Genomic DNA, 16,291 nt, shown 5'->3' with positions numbered 1-16,291 from the left:
TAGCTTACCCTGGTGATAACTGTACTACAGAGTATTAGCTTACCCTGGTGATAACTGTGTACCACAGAGTATTAGCTTACCCTGGTGATAACTGTGTACCACAGAGTATTAGTTTACCCTGGTGATAACTGTGTACCACAGAGTATTAACTTTCCCCGGTGATAACTGTACTACAGAGTATTAGTTCCCCACAAAGACAGGAAAGCAGAAGGCCAGAGCTTAGTTAGGTGGACAGGTGGTGAGTGCAGGGCCCTGGTGGACTCAGATGTGAATAACCCCAAAGTCTAGGCCCTCACACCATAAACACTTCTAGAAGGAAGTTTGTTTGGGCATACAGTTCCAGAGGGTTAGCATCTGTGGCAGCAGGACACAGGAGCAGGCATGAACAGGAAGCAGCTGAGGGCTCACATCCTGAACCCAGAACATAAAGCAAGCACTAAGTATGGCACATGGCTTTGAAGACTGAATCACACCCTCAGTGACACTTCAACAAATCCAGACCTCCCCAAAAGGGTGCCGCCAGCTCAGGACCACGTGTTCAAATATGCAAGTCAGTGGGTAACACTTTTAGTCAGATCACAGGTACCCTCTGGCTTCTTCTCTCCCAGGGAACTATGGCCTCCTTCCCAAGCTGCCTGCTGTTGGAGGGAATGAAGGCATCGGACAGGTGGTAGCAGTGGGCAGCAGTGTGTCTCGACTGAAGCCGGGAGATTGGGTGATCCCAGCAAGTGCTGGTTTAGGTGAGTGTCCCCTGGCGTGAGCCGCCATTTCATTCTTCCAGATCCTAGCTCATCTACTCTGGAGACGTACACCCAGGCTTGGTGTAACTAGGCAGTGAAGGATTCATTATTAAGTTCATAGGCCTGCCTCCAATAGCAAGGAGTTGAGCCAAGAGAGCAGAATCCTGTTTGCTGTGCCCTGGCGGGACATACCCGCATGTCCATCTCCTTGTCTCCATGTTGATTGGAGCTATGAGGATCTGATTCCCGAGTCTGGGCTGTAAGGTGTGATGGTGCAGATTACAAATATGGCTGCCCCTGCCTTCAGGAGCACCAACAGAGGGAGTACCCCAACAGAGGGAGTACCCCAAGGGCTGCTTTGCATGCATGTGTGCGAGACAGACATGCTCCTGAGGAAGATTCGAGCAAGGCTGTATAAGAAAGTCTGTAAGAACAGGTTGTTGGTGGAGAAGTTGTGCAGAGATGGGCCAAAAGGCCCTTCCTATGGAAAAAGCAAGCTGAGCGGACATCAGGGTGAGTTTGGGAAATGGAAATTCCAGTGTAGCCCCAGCTGAGGATTTGCCTGGGGGAGAGGTTACATAATGAGAAGGTTCCAGAGGTGGAGTGGGGCCCTGAAGAGCCAAGCTGAGGACAGCGTCTCATTTATGTATGGAAAAGTGTCATTAGAGCACTCTGCTTTTCAGCCCTTATGTTTTCAAGGCACGTCCATTATCCAAATGGATCTTCATGGGAGCCACAAAAGGCAGTGTTCCCCAAGGTGGGCGAGGTGGCCTAATGTTAGGAATGAAATAGAGACCAGAGGAGAGGGTAAGAGAGCTTTAGTAAAGTGGAGGTGGGAAGAGAGGGACAGCACACCAGAGAAAACTAAGAATCGGCACCTCTCAGCTTTGTCTCTTGAGCACTTTATTAAGGTCCATGTGAGAACTGTTTTCTGCCCAGGATGAAATGAGCTTGGGACATGAAAATAGCTTCATTTCCTTAGGCAAGCTGAAGAAATAATTAACCCACATTTTGTTTCTGTAGACTTTCTTTTTCTTTTTTTTTTTCTCTTTTTCCTGAGACAGGGTAGACCAAGCTGGCCTCAGATTGAATCCACCTGCCTCTAGCTCCCAAGTACTGAGATTAAAGGTGTATGCCACCACATCCTGCCTTTTAAAAGATTTTTAAAGTTTTATTTAGTATGCGTGGATATTTCACCAGCATATATTTGTATGCCAAAAGCATGCAATGTCCTTGGAAGGCCAGAAGAGGGCATCTGATTCCCTGGAACTGGAGTAAAAAAGGGTTGTGAGGGGGCTGGAGAGATGGCTCAGAGGTTAAGAGCATTGCCTGCTCTTCCAAAGGTCCTGAGTTTAATTCCCAGCTACCACATGGTGGCTCACAACCATCTGTGATGAGGTCTGGTGCCCTCTTCTGGCCTTCACGTATACACAAAGACAGAATATTGTATACATAATAAATCAATAAATATTTAAAAAAAAAAAGGGTTGTGAGTCATCATGTGTGTGCTGGGAATTGAACCTAGGTGATCTTGAAGACTTTCAACCACGAAGCTGTCTTTCCAGCCCCTTGTTTCTGTTGGCTTTTAACTTTAGGGTGGTGAAAGGCTGTTCTGTGTGGCCCCCAAGAGTACATGTTTGAGATAGCAGCTAGCTAACTGAACTGACTATCTCAAGCTTACCATTTACCTTTTTTTTTCTCTCTAGTTTTTGGCCAGGAAGGGACACCTAACTCTACACACTGTCATTAATTTACCCTTTAGCTCTGGGGCCAGTTTGAGGCCCCGGTCTTCTTTGTTCGTTCATTTTTACAAAATAATGACAAGCTGTTAAGGATTACATATAGAAATGTTAGTGTTTGAATCTTGGGTTGACCTATTTTAGTTTACTCCCCTGATTCCCTAACACCTTGCCCAGTAGAATAGCAGACAATATCTATCCAGACAAGCGTACAAGGAGCTAAAGCTTGGGAAGCAAAATTTGCGCAGACTCAAACACAGAGAGAGTGCCCAGTGGAGTCTTGTCTTGCGTGTTTCCCACTATGCTCTATCAGGACTCTTTGGGCTATGACTTACTAAGCCTAACTTAAACTTGCTTTATTATTTTACATCGCTGTGCATGTAACTTTCACGAGCACTCAGACACTGCCAGCTTTTCTCTTTCCTCCAAGCGTTGCTCAAAATCTTCTACCCTCGATGCCCTTGTTCCATAGAGGGGTAGCCTGGGGTTGTGTGCGCAGGGGTTCCTTCCTTACTACCTTGCCTCATCCTAACTCAGGAACCTGGCGGACTGAGGCCGTGTTCAGTGAGGAAGCGCTGATCGGAATCCCTAAGGATATCCCTCTCCAGAGCGCTGCTACCCTAGGTGTCAACCCTTGCACAGCCTACAGGATGTTGGTGGACTTTGAACAGCTGCAGCCAGGTAGGCACCTACAAGTTGAAGAAACAAGCACCCGGGTTTTCCCACTGGAGTGCAACACAAATCCTGGCCCAAAAGACTTGGGAACTCGCTGGCACATGTGGTGGAGGGGGGTTCCTATGGGCAGTGACAAGTTCTAACCTGAGTAAATCTTATGCTTTAAGTTTAACATGTTCAATGGGTTCCTAGAAAACACTCGAGGACACACTGAGAAGTGCTGGTCACATTTCCCGGAGCTGGGGCTGGAATGCTGTCACCCAGCAAAAATGTGTTGAGCTGTGCTAAGCTTTGGGGACACAAAGCCAGGGGAGACAGACAGTGTCACTGTTTTCAATAAAATGCTGAACTTGGTGTTAATAATTCTGCTCAGCACTTCACAGCCCTGCCCTCGCATGAGCGCCTCATCTTCAGAACAATGCAGAAGGTCCGGTTGGGCATTAAGAACTCAAGCCCCAGGCAAACAAGCAGGGTCTGGACCCAGGCATCATCTCCATCACATCACTGCTCACCCGTAAGATGGAGAGTGAAGGGGTGCCAGAGACTCGCGGGTCACCACAGTGTGATGTTTAGGCTTCCTTTCACCAGTGAGGGAACAAGTAAGCAGCCAGAAGCGTCACTCGAGTTCCTCTGAAAGCAAAAACCAAGCAGACCTTGGGGCAAACTGTTTGGGAAGTCATCCCTAGAAGCAGGAGTGGGGGAAGTGGGACAGCAAGACAGGACAGAGGCAGAGCCCATTAAGACCACTTACTGCTGTCATCCCCATAATCCCCTAAGGGTCCTCATAAGATACACCGCAGAATTAACCCCCAAAAGACAGAAGACAGGCCAGTTTGGTTTTGTTGCTTTGAGGGGTTTTGTTTCCAATTCTAGAATAGAATCTGGGGCCTGGAACATGCCAAGCAGACCTTCTGCCACTCCTCTATGCCCCCAGCCAGCCCTACCTTCCCCATCTGTGAAGGCCCTCTCTGTATACTGCATATCTGTGAGCCAAGCAGGGCTGTAGAAATCACCTACCATTCTTCTCTCATGCCAGTAAGGAACCGAGGCCAAGAGCTATTGGACTATGAAAAAACTAGATAGCCACCAACCAAGGCCCTCAGCCATGACAGGGGGAGTCTTGGGTGCCTGTGGTGGAGAGAGCCAGGTGTGGTGAGAGACTTGAGCATCCTAATAAAGCAGACACTGGGTGCCTCATCTCATGTTCTAGTCTGAGGTCACTCCTGATTAGGACAGCCCTGTGCTTGACAGAGCCAAGCATTCTGATGCTACCCACTTTAAGTGCCTGCAGGCCACATTTCCACTCTGCTGCCTCAGGGCTGATGAAGCCAAACAAATTCATGACCTGACCAAAGTAAGCACAAATGTCATACTGCTCACTAGAACATTTGCATAAATGAACACAGATAGTGGAAAGCAGCGTTTGGCAGGCCAGCGCTTGCTCCAGTGTCTCTGTTGTTCTGCACTTCTGTCCTCTGAGGAAACAGACCAGTGCTGCTGGCAGCCTACACGGTTGAGAACGCACTAGCAAGAGACAGGCTGAAGCCTTGGCCAAGGCAAATGGGCATGCTTGACCCAGGAGTCTGCCACCAGCTTTAGCCCATTCTACACTGACTCTTGCTGACTTTCAAAACCAGATAGCAGATAGTGTTTCCCAGTCAGTAGAGCATCTTCCTGCTCACTTGGCTTCAGTCATAGATGCTCTGATAGGCACTCTCAGGCCTCCTGTTGTCTAAGGAAGACAAACTGAAGTTTGAAGAGGACGAGATGTGGCCTGTCTCATTTTGTTACAGTCAGTAGTGAAGGAGCTTCCTTGTGTTCCAGAGCCCATACTGCCTAGTGCAGCACACTGCCTCTTGAAGCACTTTTTTTTTTTTTTTTTTTGGTTTTTCGAGACAGGGTTTCTCTGTAGCTTTGGAGCCTGTCCTGGAACTCCCTTGGTAGACCAGGCTGGCCTCGAACTCACAGAGATCCGCCTGCCTCTGCCTCCCGAGTGCTGGGATTACAGGCGTGCGCCACCACCGCCCGGCTTGAAGCACATTTTTAAAAAACTCAGAGAGAGAAATTGGGGTTCAACCTGGAGGTCAGAAAAGCAAAGCAGCCAGCCACTGGCTCTTACCTCTACCTCAGTCTGAAATGGCAATCCTGCCTCCAGGAATCTCAGAATGAGACTGTGTGTGAGAGCTGCCTCCTCCCATTTTATAATCCTCTCTAGTTAAAGACATGCACCACTACTGCCTGGTTTCTATGGCAAGCTAGTGTGGCTACTGGGATTGAAGGTGTGTGTCATTGTTGCCTGGTCTGTAAGGCAGCGTGGCTGTTTTACTTTCCTGATCCCCAGGCAAGCTTTATTTATTAGAATACAAATGAAATGCCATGCCACCACAGCCTCTCACGCTGGTGAAATGCAAAGCTAAGCCTGGGCTTTGAGCACAGTCATTCTGTAGGGGTGAGGGTAGCTCAGTGGTAAAGTGCTTGCCTGGCATGCTCAGGGCCATAGGTTCCACCCCTAGCACCACAGAGCAACAGCAAATATTCTGTGGGGCCCTGGAGCTTCCCATTTCTCCAGTATGGCTCTTATCCATTTCAAGTGTTCCTTTACAGAGGGGAATAAGGTATAGCCCTCCTCTAGGACTGCAGGTGACTGATAGATGTGGACCTACGTACAGCTGCATACAGGACACAGTTACAGCCTGAGCATTGGTGAGATCTCAGAGTCCTCATGAAGGAAACCACAGTTGAGCTGAACTAAAAAAAAAAAAAAATGCAAATCAGAGACATCACCTGCACATGGGCCAGGGAGATGATTTAGCAAGCAAAAGTGCTTGCCACTGAAACTGACAACGTGAGTTTGACCCCTGAACCTGCATGGTAGAAAACCTATGCACCTGCAAGCTGTCCTCTGACCTACACATACACATGTGTGCACACATATATACGCACAAAGAAATGCAACTTTAAAAAAAAATAAATGGCCCAAGCAGAGAACAGAAGACATAAAAATTAGAAAGAGGTGGTGGTGGCACATGCCTTTAATCCCAGCATTTGAGAGGCAGAGGCAAGTGGATCTTTGAGGTCAAGGCCAGCCTGGTCTACAGGACAAGATCCAGAAAAGCCAGAGGTGCACAGATAGAGAAATCCTGTCTGGAAAAACCAAACAACAATAACCAAAAGTTTTTTTTTTTTTTTTTTTTTTTTTTTTTTGGTTTTTCGAGACAGGGTTTCTCTGTAGCTTTGGAGCCTGTCCTGGAACTAGCTCTTGTAGACCAGGCTGGCCTTGAACTCACAGAGATCCACCTGCCTCTGCCTCCCGAGTGCTGGGATTAAAGGCGTGCGCCACCACCGCCCGGCTACCAAAAGAATTTTTTAAAAAAATGGGAAGATGATCAAGGTCAGGCACGTGGCCCCGTGAAGCATTGGGGTGTGGTAGAGTGTAGGAAGTAAGGTCTGAGAAGGCTGTGCTGCTGGGTCCTAGATCTGCCCCAGGATCCCAGGCTGGGAGTCCCCAACCTGCCAAGGTTTGCAGGACTTGACTTGGATCTCTTCCACAGGGGACTCTGTCATCCAGAATGCATCAAACAGTGGAGTGGGGCAAGCAGTCATCCAGATCGCCTCAGCCCTCCGCCTAAAGACCATCAATGTGGTCCGAGACAGGTATGGGGGGAGGTCTAATCCCATATTGGAAATTGGTACCCACAGGTACCCACATCTCCACCAGATGGCGCGCTTGTGTAAGCATGAGTGATTGACCGCTGAAGCTCATGCATTTACCAGAGCAGAGAAGTCTGTGTCAAAGTCTGAAACAGAGATGTCAGAAGGAGGTAGAGGTGGTCCTTACTGAACAGTTAAGCTTGGCTTAATGTAACCCAGACTTTCAAAACCACAGCTCCCATTTGGGAGGGTCTTGAGGTGTACCATTGTGTGACCTCCATAGCCCATGGTCCCTATCCACTTGGCATTTGTGCACTAAACACAGCTGGGAAGGAGGTGGGGCAGGCTTGTGATCTCTTTTACAGATGAGGAAGCTGAAGTTTCCAAGAGAGGAAGCAGCTTGCTCAGGAGGACACAGCAAGTCAGTAACAGACCTTCCTTCTTTCCATTGTCCCCTCTCGTCCCTTTAAGCTTCACTGTGCTCCAGTGTGGCCTAGCTGCTCATGGAGTCCGTTCTTACTATTAGTGCTTACTTCAGCCCTGACTCTGCAGTGATGATAAAGTGATTCTGAGTGCCCAGGCCAGAGTCCAGGGCCGCTGCACGAGAGTGTTTGCATGAGGCCCTGAGTGCCTTGGAGGACAAGAGGAAAGAAGGTAGTGTCTGGACAGAACTAGGAAGAAGGGTGGCTCTTGCCTGGGGCCAGTAGTTCCAGCCTGTACACTGACAGGGTTTTCCAGTCTCCTGGCCTGGTACTGCAGGAAGGAACGGCAATGGGGAAATGAGGCAAGAGCTGGTGGGGCATGACTAAGTTATGTGACCGGCCCCTACTTGAGGTCTGGCTTAACCTCAATCCCAGGTCTCAAAACAGAAACAAATGTTCTTGAAGCTGTGGCAGAGGGGTCCTGGGAGCTTGAGAGAGGGAAGTTGGCCAGTGTGACCAAGGCCCTTATTGTGTTTGGTTTCCAGACCTGACATCCAGAAGCTAACTGACAGACTAAAGAATCTGGGAGCTGACTATGTCCTCACAGAGGAGGAGCTAAGGATCCCCGAGACAAAAACCATCTTCAAGGTACCCAGCCAGGGGCCAGGGCCATTCTTAAGCAGTTAAGAACACTGTTGCTCTTGCAGGTGATCTGGGTTTGAGTCCCAGCACCCACATGGTGGCTCACAACCATCTATAACTCCAGTTCCAAGGGATCAGATGCCCTTGCCCTCTTCTGATCTCCATTGGCACCAGGCACACACATGGTACACAGACAGACCTGCAGGCAAAACACTTACATCCACACACATAAAAGAAAACAAATCTTTAAAAATAGGCCAGGTGGTAGTAGTGCACACCTTTAATCCCAGCACTCGGGGGGGCAGAGGCAGGAGGATCTCTATGATTTCGAGGCTAATCTGGTCTGCAGAGCAAGTTTCAGTACAGCCAGGACTACACAAAGAAACCCTGTCTCAAAATAAAATAATTAAAAACAAGGCCATCAGCTAGCGAACAATGTCCTCTGTCCTGTGCCATCCCCTGTAATTGGGAAGTCTGGGGCTGGCTCCTTGTTCTACCCTGACAACCACCTTCTCTTCTGGAAAGAGCAAAGCCCGTCCCAACCTCAGTATGGGACAACATGCTGTAAGTGCCCAGACACTGTGAAGGAGGCAGAAGCAGACAGACTGTAGGAAAGCTGAGGTTTTAAACATCTGTGGGATGCTCTACCAACCCACATGGCAGGTGGGACAGCAGACCCAGTAAGTGTGCGGCCCGGTTGGAGTGTTTCTGCACTAAACCATATGTAATGACCAAATACCTGCTGTTGAATGCTTGCCCTGGAGAACATTGTTGAAGTGGAGGTCAACACATCACAGACAGACGTCTCTGTTCCTTGACACTGATCAGAGACACTCTTTATCTGTGCTTCCCAGAGTCCCAGGGTGGGCAACAGGATGAAGCTGCTAAAGCCCTTCCTAGGCAGAAACACGTCCAAAAGTCACCCACGCCCCATTTCCTTCACTCTTTCTCCCTGGTACAGCACATGCTGCTTGTAGCAGCTTCGAACCCCACTGCAGCAGCTTGCACCCTCACGGTAGGCTCCTTACTTTCTAGGACGTGCCCCTGCCCCGACTGGCTCTCAATTGTGTTGGTGGGAAGAGTTCCACAGAGCTGCTACGGCACCTCGCGTAAGTTCCTCAACCGCGAAATAGGTTTCTATTGGGAGGGCTGCTGGTGACAGGTGTAACTCAGGAAGTTGAGTAGCAGCACACCACGACATTTTCCTAGCCTGTACTCCCAAGCCTCATCCTCTGTGCACTAGAAGCCTGGTCAGCTTCTTTTCCCCCAAAGACCCAGGAGTCACAACCTAGGAGCCTCTTAAAAAGTCACTCCCTAGCCAGGTGGTGGTGGCGCACGCCTTTAATCCCAGCACTCGGGAGGCAGAGACAGGTGTAACTCAGGAAGTTGAGTAGCAGCACACCACGACATTTTCCTAGCCTGCACTCCCAAGCCTCATCCTCTGGCACTAGAAGCCTGGTCAGCTTCTTTTCCCCCAAAGACCCAGGAGTCACAACCTAGGAGCCTCTTAAGAAGTCACTCCCTAGCCTGCGGTGGTGATGCACACCTTTAATCCCAGCACTCTGGAGGCAGAGGCAGATGGATCTCCGGAGTTTGAGGCCAGTCTGGTGTACAGAGGGAGTTCTAGGACAGGCAGGACTGTTGGAAACCCTGTCTCAAAAAAAAAAAAAAAAAGCAGTCACTCAGTCTGAACTAAGTGCTTTGGTATTGTCCTAATGTCTGTTAAAGCTAGGATTAATGTGAAGGAAACATTACAGCTCTTATAAACATTTGAAAGCAGATAAAGTACTGAGGGGAAGAGGTGGGCACTCTACCAGCTCCCACCACTGGGAGGAAGGAACTCCATTCACTGTTAACTGGAGTGACCTACCAGCTGTGGACGGGTGAGCTGCGCGGCTGTGTTGAAAGTCAGCCTCTGCAGTGACCTTCGCGCCGTCCTGCAGCCCTAGGCAGCTGCTGCTACTCCAAATCTCTGTTTTGCTTTTCCTTTGGGTGCTGGGGTTGAACCAGGGCCTTGGGCACGCTAAGCACATGTTCCATCGCTGAGCTGTGTCCCCACCCCATCTCCATTCTAGACTTTAAAAAATGAAGCCCAGAGAGAACAATCACCTCATTCGGGTATAGTTGGCAAGACAGCAAAAGTTGAGCCTGAGTTTCTCATAACTACGGACACTCCTGTTCAGTCCACGAACAGTCTGTGAGGCTGACTGCATCCTCCGTACGGCTGTCAAAGGAAGCGGGGGTCACAAGTGTGGACACTGACATAGTTGTGAACCTGTGAAAAGTTAGGGCAAATATGAAAAAGACCAAGCCTCAGTCTCCTCATCTCTGAAATGGGAGTAGGAGTAGCGGCTGGTGTGAGACACTGAGGTGATGCAACAGTGGCGGGCTTCAGCGCTCCCCTACAGAAGACACTAGTTTCCTCTGATGTGACTGTGCTAATTCATGGAGACAGTACAGATAACATGCTGAGAGCTGTGCTTGGTACAGGGGAGGGCTTCCCCAAGAACAATGCTTCTCAACCCTCCTAATGCTGGGACCTACCTTTTAATACATACAGTTCCTCATGTTGTGACTCCCAACCATAAAATTATCTCATTGCTACTTCATAACTAATTTTGCTAATTTTGAATCATAATGTAAATAGCTGTGTTTCCCAATGGTCTTAGATGACCCCTGTGAAAGAGTTATTCAACCCCAAAGGGGTCATGACCCACAGTTGAGAACCGCTGCCCTAGAAGCTTCTTTCCTGAGTGAGAGCCATTTGAGGGGAACTTTAAATCCAAGCTAAGCCAGGCTTGTGGGGCACCCCTTAGCACTTGGAAAACTAAGGAAGAGAATTGCTGTGAGTTCCAGGCCAGACTGAGCTATGTGCCAAGTCTGAGGCAACCATAGGATACAGACATAGTCACACACGGGCACGCACACAGAGACACGGCAGCACAGAGAGAAAACAAATAAGGAGCCCGAGGATACAGCTTAGAGCATGTGCTTAAAACTGTGAAGAGGTAAGTACCGCCCCAGCACTATGATTGACAGGTAGGAAGGGCCATACAGCAGTTACTTCCATTAGGTCCTTTGCAGTTTTCCTCAGTTGCTCTAAAATGTGCCTTAGGTCATTTTTTATCAACTGCTAAAAGACTCGAGGAGCAGGGAAGGCAGCAAAGGTGAAGTCTAGCATATGATAGCCTCACCTATTCATCATAAGAAATTACATTAGAGCTGGGCATATTGGCACTTGCCTGGAATCTCAGCTGAGGCAGAAGAATTACAAATTAGATACCAGCCTGGGCTGCATGACTAGACCCTGCCTCAAAAACAAAACACTGCATTTGTGTCATGCCTGTTTAACTGTTGAGATGGCTGTCAGACTACAGGGTCCAACAAAGCCCCTTCCGGAGAGGACACTCAGCATTGTCACCTTCCCTGTCCACGTCACTCCTTCCTTAGCTGGCTCTCCAGAGTGAGCACCTACAGATGAAGAGACAAGGCCTGATCTGACTCCATTACAACACTCAGATGGCACTTTTATAGCTGCAAGTGGAGCCCAGACTAAGCCTGGCCATGAGCTCTGCTGTCCAGAAGATTCAGGACAGCACGCAGCCTCAGCTCAGCCTCCGTGGATGAACCAACCCTGGATCATCGTCTTGACTATCTGGAGCATGAGAGTGTGTGTCCCTGTATTTGGTTTTGAGACAGGGTATCTCTCTGTAGCTGAAACTGGCCTTGAACTTAATCCTGCTGCCTCTGCCTCCCAACTGCTGAGACTATTGGCTTGTACCCCTGTGCCTCAATATGTCTGCTTGCTTGTTTTGTTTAAAACAGTCTCACTGGAACCTTGGCATGCCTGGAACTTTGTGGACCAGGTTTGCCTCAAATTCACAGGTCAGTCTGCCTCTGCCTCTCAAGGGCTGGGATTAAAGGCATGTGGTGCCATACCCAGCATGTGTGTTATTTTTAATAAAAGTCCCTGCCTCGGGCTGGAGAGATGGCTCGGTGGTTAAGAGCATCGCCTGCTCTTCCAAAGGTCCTGAGTTAAATTCCTGGCAACCACATGGTGGCTCACAACCATCTGTAATGAGGTCTGGTGCCCTCTTCTGGCTTGCAGACATATACACACGGAATATTGTATACATAATAAATAAATATTTTTTAAAAAAAGTCCCTGCCTCCTAATTCCTTAAATCAGAGGCCTAAACTGGGAAGCTGTATTTTTTTTTAACCTCCCCAGAGATTTCAAGAGCCAGAGTTGTTTCCTGTAAATGTCTTAGCAGGTTCCTCTTGGAGGACCTTAGGCCATGGTAGGTTCTGTCTCTGTCTGTACACACTCTTCTCTCTGAACTCTGCAGGCCTGGAGGAACCATGGTGACCTATGGGGGAATGGCCAAGCAACCTGTAACAGCCTCTGTGGTAAGCTGGGGACCTGCAGCCCAGAGCTGGGATGTCTCTTTCCTTGCCCTGTAGCCATCTAAACTCAGGGATCCATACCTGAAGCAATGCTTTAAGCTCTAGTACTCGGAGCCCCAGCAAATCCTCCTGTGTCCACAGAGCCTGCTCATTTTTAAGGACCTCAGACTTCGGGGCTTCTGGTTGTCCCAGTGGAAGAAGAACCACAGTTCTGGTGAGTGGCTGATTGTCTGATACCAAGGGTCACCGGAGGGTAGAGCCTAGTATAAAGTGACCAGCTATTCTAAGACCTGCAGAGTGACGGAGTCCACAGCCTCACAACAGGATTAAAGCATAGAGTTGACCACAGTCACAGTCAGCGCATCACTTCTAGACTGGCCAGAGTCCAGAGAGATGGACCAGCCCTTGTTCCCAGGAGCTGACTGGGGGTGGTGGGGAAGCCTGCCAAGTAAAGAGAGCAGACTGGGTGCAATGGAATATGCATGTAATCCCAGCCCTAGGGGCTTAGGTAGAAGGATTGTGAGGCCAGAGCCATCCTTAGCTAGACAGCTAGATACTGCTTCAAAAACGGAAAAAACAAAAACAACCATTTACGTGGGGCTTCCAGCATCACCAGATCCAGGTCGCCCTGGCCTAGCTGCAGAACTGCCTTAGCTTAAGCATTGTGGGTCTAAACTCTTTTGAGCCACTTGACAGAGGAGAAAACTGAGGTTCATAGCCACCAAGTCAATTACCCTTAGGAATGGGGCTGCCAGAGTGAGATGAGCCCTCGTACTGCTAGGACCTAGCTGCCCAGCTTGAGGAGTCACAGCTGAGAACGAGGAATGCCATGGAGCTGGCCCAAGGGAAGGGAGGGAAGTGGTGGGCGCACGGTGTGTTCTGAGTAGAGTGGCACGTGCAAAAGCTCATGGGGGTGAATGGAGGCTGGGGGCTGACTGGCTCGGTTGAAGTGCTTGCCAAGCAGCCTTAGGACTGAGCTCAGATTCCCAGCACCCATGTATAAAGCCTGTACCCCAGGTCTACAGGGAGAGGCTAAGGGGGAGGGAGACAGGGGATCCCTGGAGCTCATTGGCCAGCCAACCTAGCCAAATAAAGAGCTTCAAGTTCAGAGACTCAAAAACTAAAGGTGTTCTGAGAATGGTGCACAGCGTTAATCCCAGCACTTGAGAGGCAGAGGTGGGCAGGTCTCCATAGAAAGTTCCAGGTCAGTCAGGACAGCACAGTGAGACCTTGTCTGTAAATAAGGAACACGATTCAGGGAGACATCTCAATGTGTATAGATCTTACCTACACACATACACTTAGAAGTACACCCCACCCAATGTAAGCTTCTTTTGTTTTGTTTTTGAAGACAAGGGTTTCTCTGTGTAACCTTGGCTGTCCTGAAACTCGCTCTATAGACCAGGCTGTCCTTGAACCAGAAATCCACCTGCCTCTGCCTCCTGAGTGCTGGGATTAAAAGTGAGCACCACCACCACCTAGCTCCCAGTGTAAACATTTAAGAAGAGAGCATGGAACCCAGCACCCAAAGAACGTTCTGACACCTGGAGCATTAGCCTGGTACTGGACTGAGAAGTTGAAGAACAGATTCTGACCAGATTAGGAAAGGTTTAAAAGCTCTTTTTTCTTTTTTTTTTAAGTTCATACTCCTACGTTGAAGATGATTAGGAAGCCAACAAGTGGTTTTGTGTTTTTTCAAGACAGGGTCAGACTATGTAGCTCTAGCTATCCTGGAATTCACTATGTAGACCAGGCTAGCCTGAAACTCAATAGATCACCTGCCTCTGACTCCCAAGAGCTGGGATTAAAGGTGTGAGACATTACACCCACCAGAGTAGTGTTCTAATCAGGAACTGGATTAGACGTCAAGAGTGAGTTTATTTCTATGAAAAGCACTTCTCAGCCAAAGCTTTCACTTGGCCTCCTGCATGGATTTGGCCCTCAGTAGGAGGCAGGCCCAGGAGAGGATAGTGGTTGCCTTAGTTGAAGAGTCCCGTGGAAGCCCAGGGCTGTCAAGTAGAGCTTTCCCTTATCTGACCTGCTGACACCAAGCAGTGTGCCTGGGACACTGCCTTTCTGGCCTTCTCTGACTTCCCTAGTTCTCTACTGCTGCCCCACCCACCAGTCAGGGCCAGTTTCACCAGTCCTGTTCTGTGGATCTGAGTCCCCTTAGAAAGGTAGGCAATGCCCACCCTTCAGTTCCTAGGATCTCTCTTTATGTTTCCCTGTCTCACGTTGGCCCTCACAATGTCAGACCCTCGCTTCTTGTCTGACTTTCCTCCTACCTCCTGCAGATGAGTTCAAGGAGCTGATTCTCACGCTCTGTGACCTCATTCGCCAAGGCCAGCTCACAGCCCCCGCCTGTTCTGAGGTTCCACTGCAGGACTACCAGCAGGCCTTGGAAGCCTCTGTGAAGCCATTTGTGTCTTCAAAGCAGATTCTCACCATGTGATTGTCTCAGAGGACCAGGAGGAAAGCAAGAGTGGAGACCAGTAAGTCTGGCAGGCTGCCAGCCCTTCTGTGAGGACCCCAGTCTTCCCCAGGCTGCCTTCTGCTCACTGCCTCTTCCCTCTAGGAGGAGAAGAGCCGGCCTTCCTTAGGACAGGATGAAGACTAGAGGTCATCCCTGTGGAGGACTGCGCACCTGCTGCCTCACAGCACCAGGAAGCCCCTGCCCTGCCTGACCACTCTGAACACAGAGAGGCTGGGGGATTGCTGCCAAGTCAGAAGTCACACCCTCAGCAGTGTGAGCCCTAGGGTCTGGCAGAGGGGGAAAGTGTGTGTCTGTCCAGGGCAAGGGGATCTGCTGCCAAGGTGAGTGCCAGGCTGAGATCATTAAAGCTTAAGAGACCAGAACACAGGATCTCAGGTGTCTGGGCCACCTTGAGGGGACTTCCTTTGTAACTGAGGGAATAAACATTATACCTGTGGCTCTCAGCCAGGGGCCATTTTTAACCCCAGAGGAGCACTTGGCTATTGCAGCTTGGGGAGGGAGTTGTTATTGCCGCAACTGTGCAGAGATCAGTACTGCTAAATATTTTACAGCAGGGCAAGGTAATACACACCTAGAATCCCAGGAATCGGCAGGCTTAAGTCAGCTGGACTGCCACATGTTGGAAGCCAGCTTGGGCTATACACCAAGACTGTCTCAAACTTTTTTTCTTACAAAGGGGACCAGGGCGGGGCTGGAGAGATGGCTCAGTGGTTAAGAGCATTGCCTGCTCTTCCAAAGATCCTGAGTTCAATTCCCAGCAACCACATGGTGGCTCACAACCATCTGTAATGAGGTCTGGTGCCCTCTTCTGGCCTGCAGACATACACACAGACAGAATATTGTATACATAATAAATAAATATTTTTTAAAAAAAGGGGGGGGGGGGGACCAGGGGTATAGCTCAGTGACAGAGTGCTTATCTAGCATGCAGCAGGCCTTGGGTTCCATTCCAGTAACTGTCAAAAGAACAGATACAGCGCCCAGGACCACCTCCCACAGAGAATGATCCTGCCCAAAAGGTCCCTAGTGGTGCTATTGAGAACGCCAGCATTAAACCCCCAGGTGGAGCCACTATGACTGGTGCTATGCAGAAGGCATGCAGGGCTGCAGACACCTGGGCTTTGGGCAAGGCTTGCTCAAGGTGCAAGGTGACAAGCTGACTATGAAAAACAAGTTGTTTTATACAAGCTAAAGGAGTCTGGCTTTCTCGTTTTTGCTTCATGATCATTTTGCCCAAAGCAAAGCACAACAACTTGGGGTTGTCTCCTTTGTCAGCTGATCCATTCATTGTACCTTCATCTCAGAGTCTCATTTATTGAATGTTTAGTGTGGCCTAGTGTGAGGCCATTACAGTAAAAAGGGCAAAGCTGTGAGAGGACAGAGGTTCAGCTCAGTCAAGGGAGGGAGGCTTCATGAAGGCAGTGTTGTCTGCAGAATTCTGAAGACCAAGTAGGAAATGTGGACCAACCAAAGCCAGCAGCTAGTTTTCTTTTTTTTTTTTTTGTTTTGTTTTGTTTTGTT

General features: G+C 49.3%; 1 protein-coding gene across 4 annotated transcripts in view; it reads left to right on the top strand.

The window, feature by feature from the left end:
* Positions 1-15,482, top strand: part of Mecr (mitochondrial trans-2-enoyl-CoA reductase) — a 29,162-nt gene extending 13,680 nt beyond the window's left edge. For 3 of the 4 annotated variants that reach the window (XM_013348272.2, XM_013348273.2, XM_013348274.2), the window contains exons 3-11: positions 609-740; positions 3,017-3,160; positions 6,706-6,808; positions 7,773-7,875; positions 8,905-8,978; positions 12,219-12,279; positions 12,418-12,490; positions 14,571-14,769; positions 14,850-15,482. In XM_013348272.2, coding sequence (XP_013203726.1) covers positions 609-740; positions 3,017-3,160; positions 6,706-6,808; positions 7,773-7,875; positions 8,905-8,978; positions 12,219-12,279; positions 12,418-12,490; positions 14,571-14,728 — 848 coding nt within the window. In that variant the 3' untranslated portion in view covers positions 14,729-14,769; positions 14,850-15,482. Of the gene's footprint in view, positions 1-608; positions 741-3,016; positions 3,161-6,705; positions 6,809-7,772; positions 7,876-8,904; positions 8,979-11,239; positions 11,802-12,218; positions 12,280-12,417; positions 12,491-14,570; positions 14,770-14,849 lie in introns of those variants that run through there. The other variant, XM_026782120.1, reaches the window with a different exon arrangement.
* Positions 15,483-16,291: the final 809 nt, after the last annotated feature.

This window comes from Microtus ochrogaster, chromosome 10, assembly GCF_000317375.1.
Source record: "Microtus ochrogaster isolate Prairie Vole_2 chromosome 10, MicOch1.0, whole genome shotgun sequence".
Classification (NCBI taxonomy): Eukaryota; Metazoa; Chordata; class Mammalia; order Rodentia; family Cricetidae; genus Microtus; species Microtus ochrogaster.
This window is presented reverse-complemented; position numbering and strand designations above follow the sequence as displayed.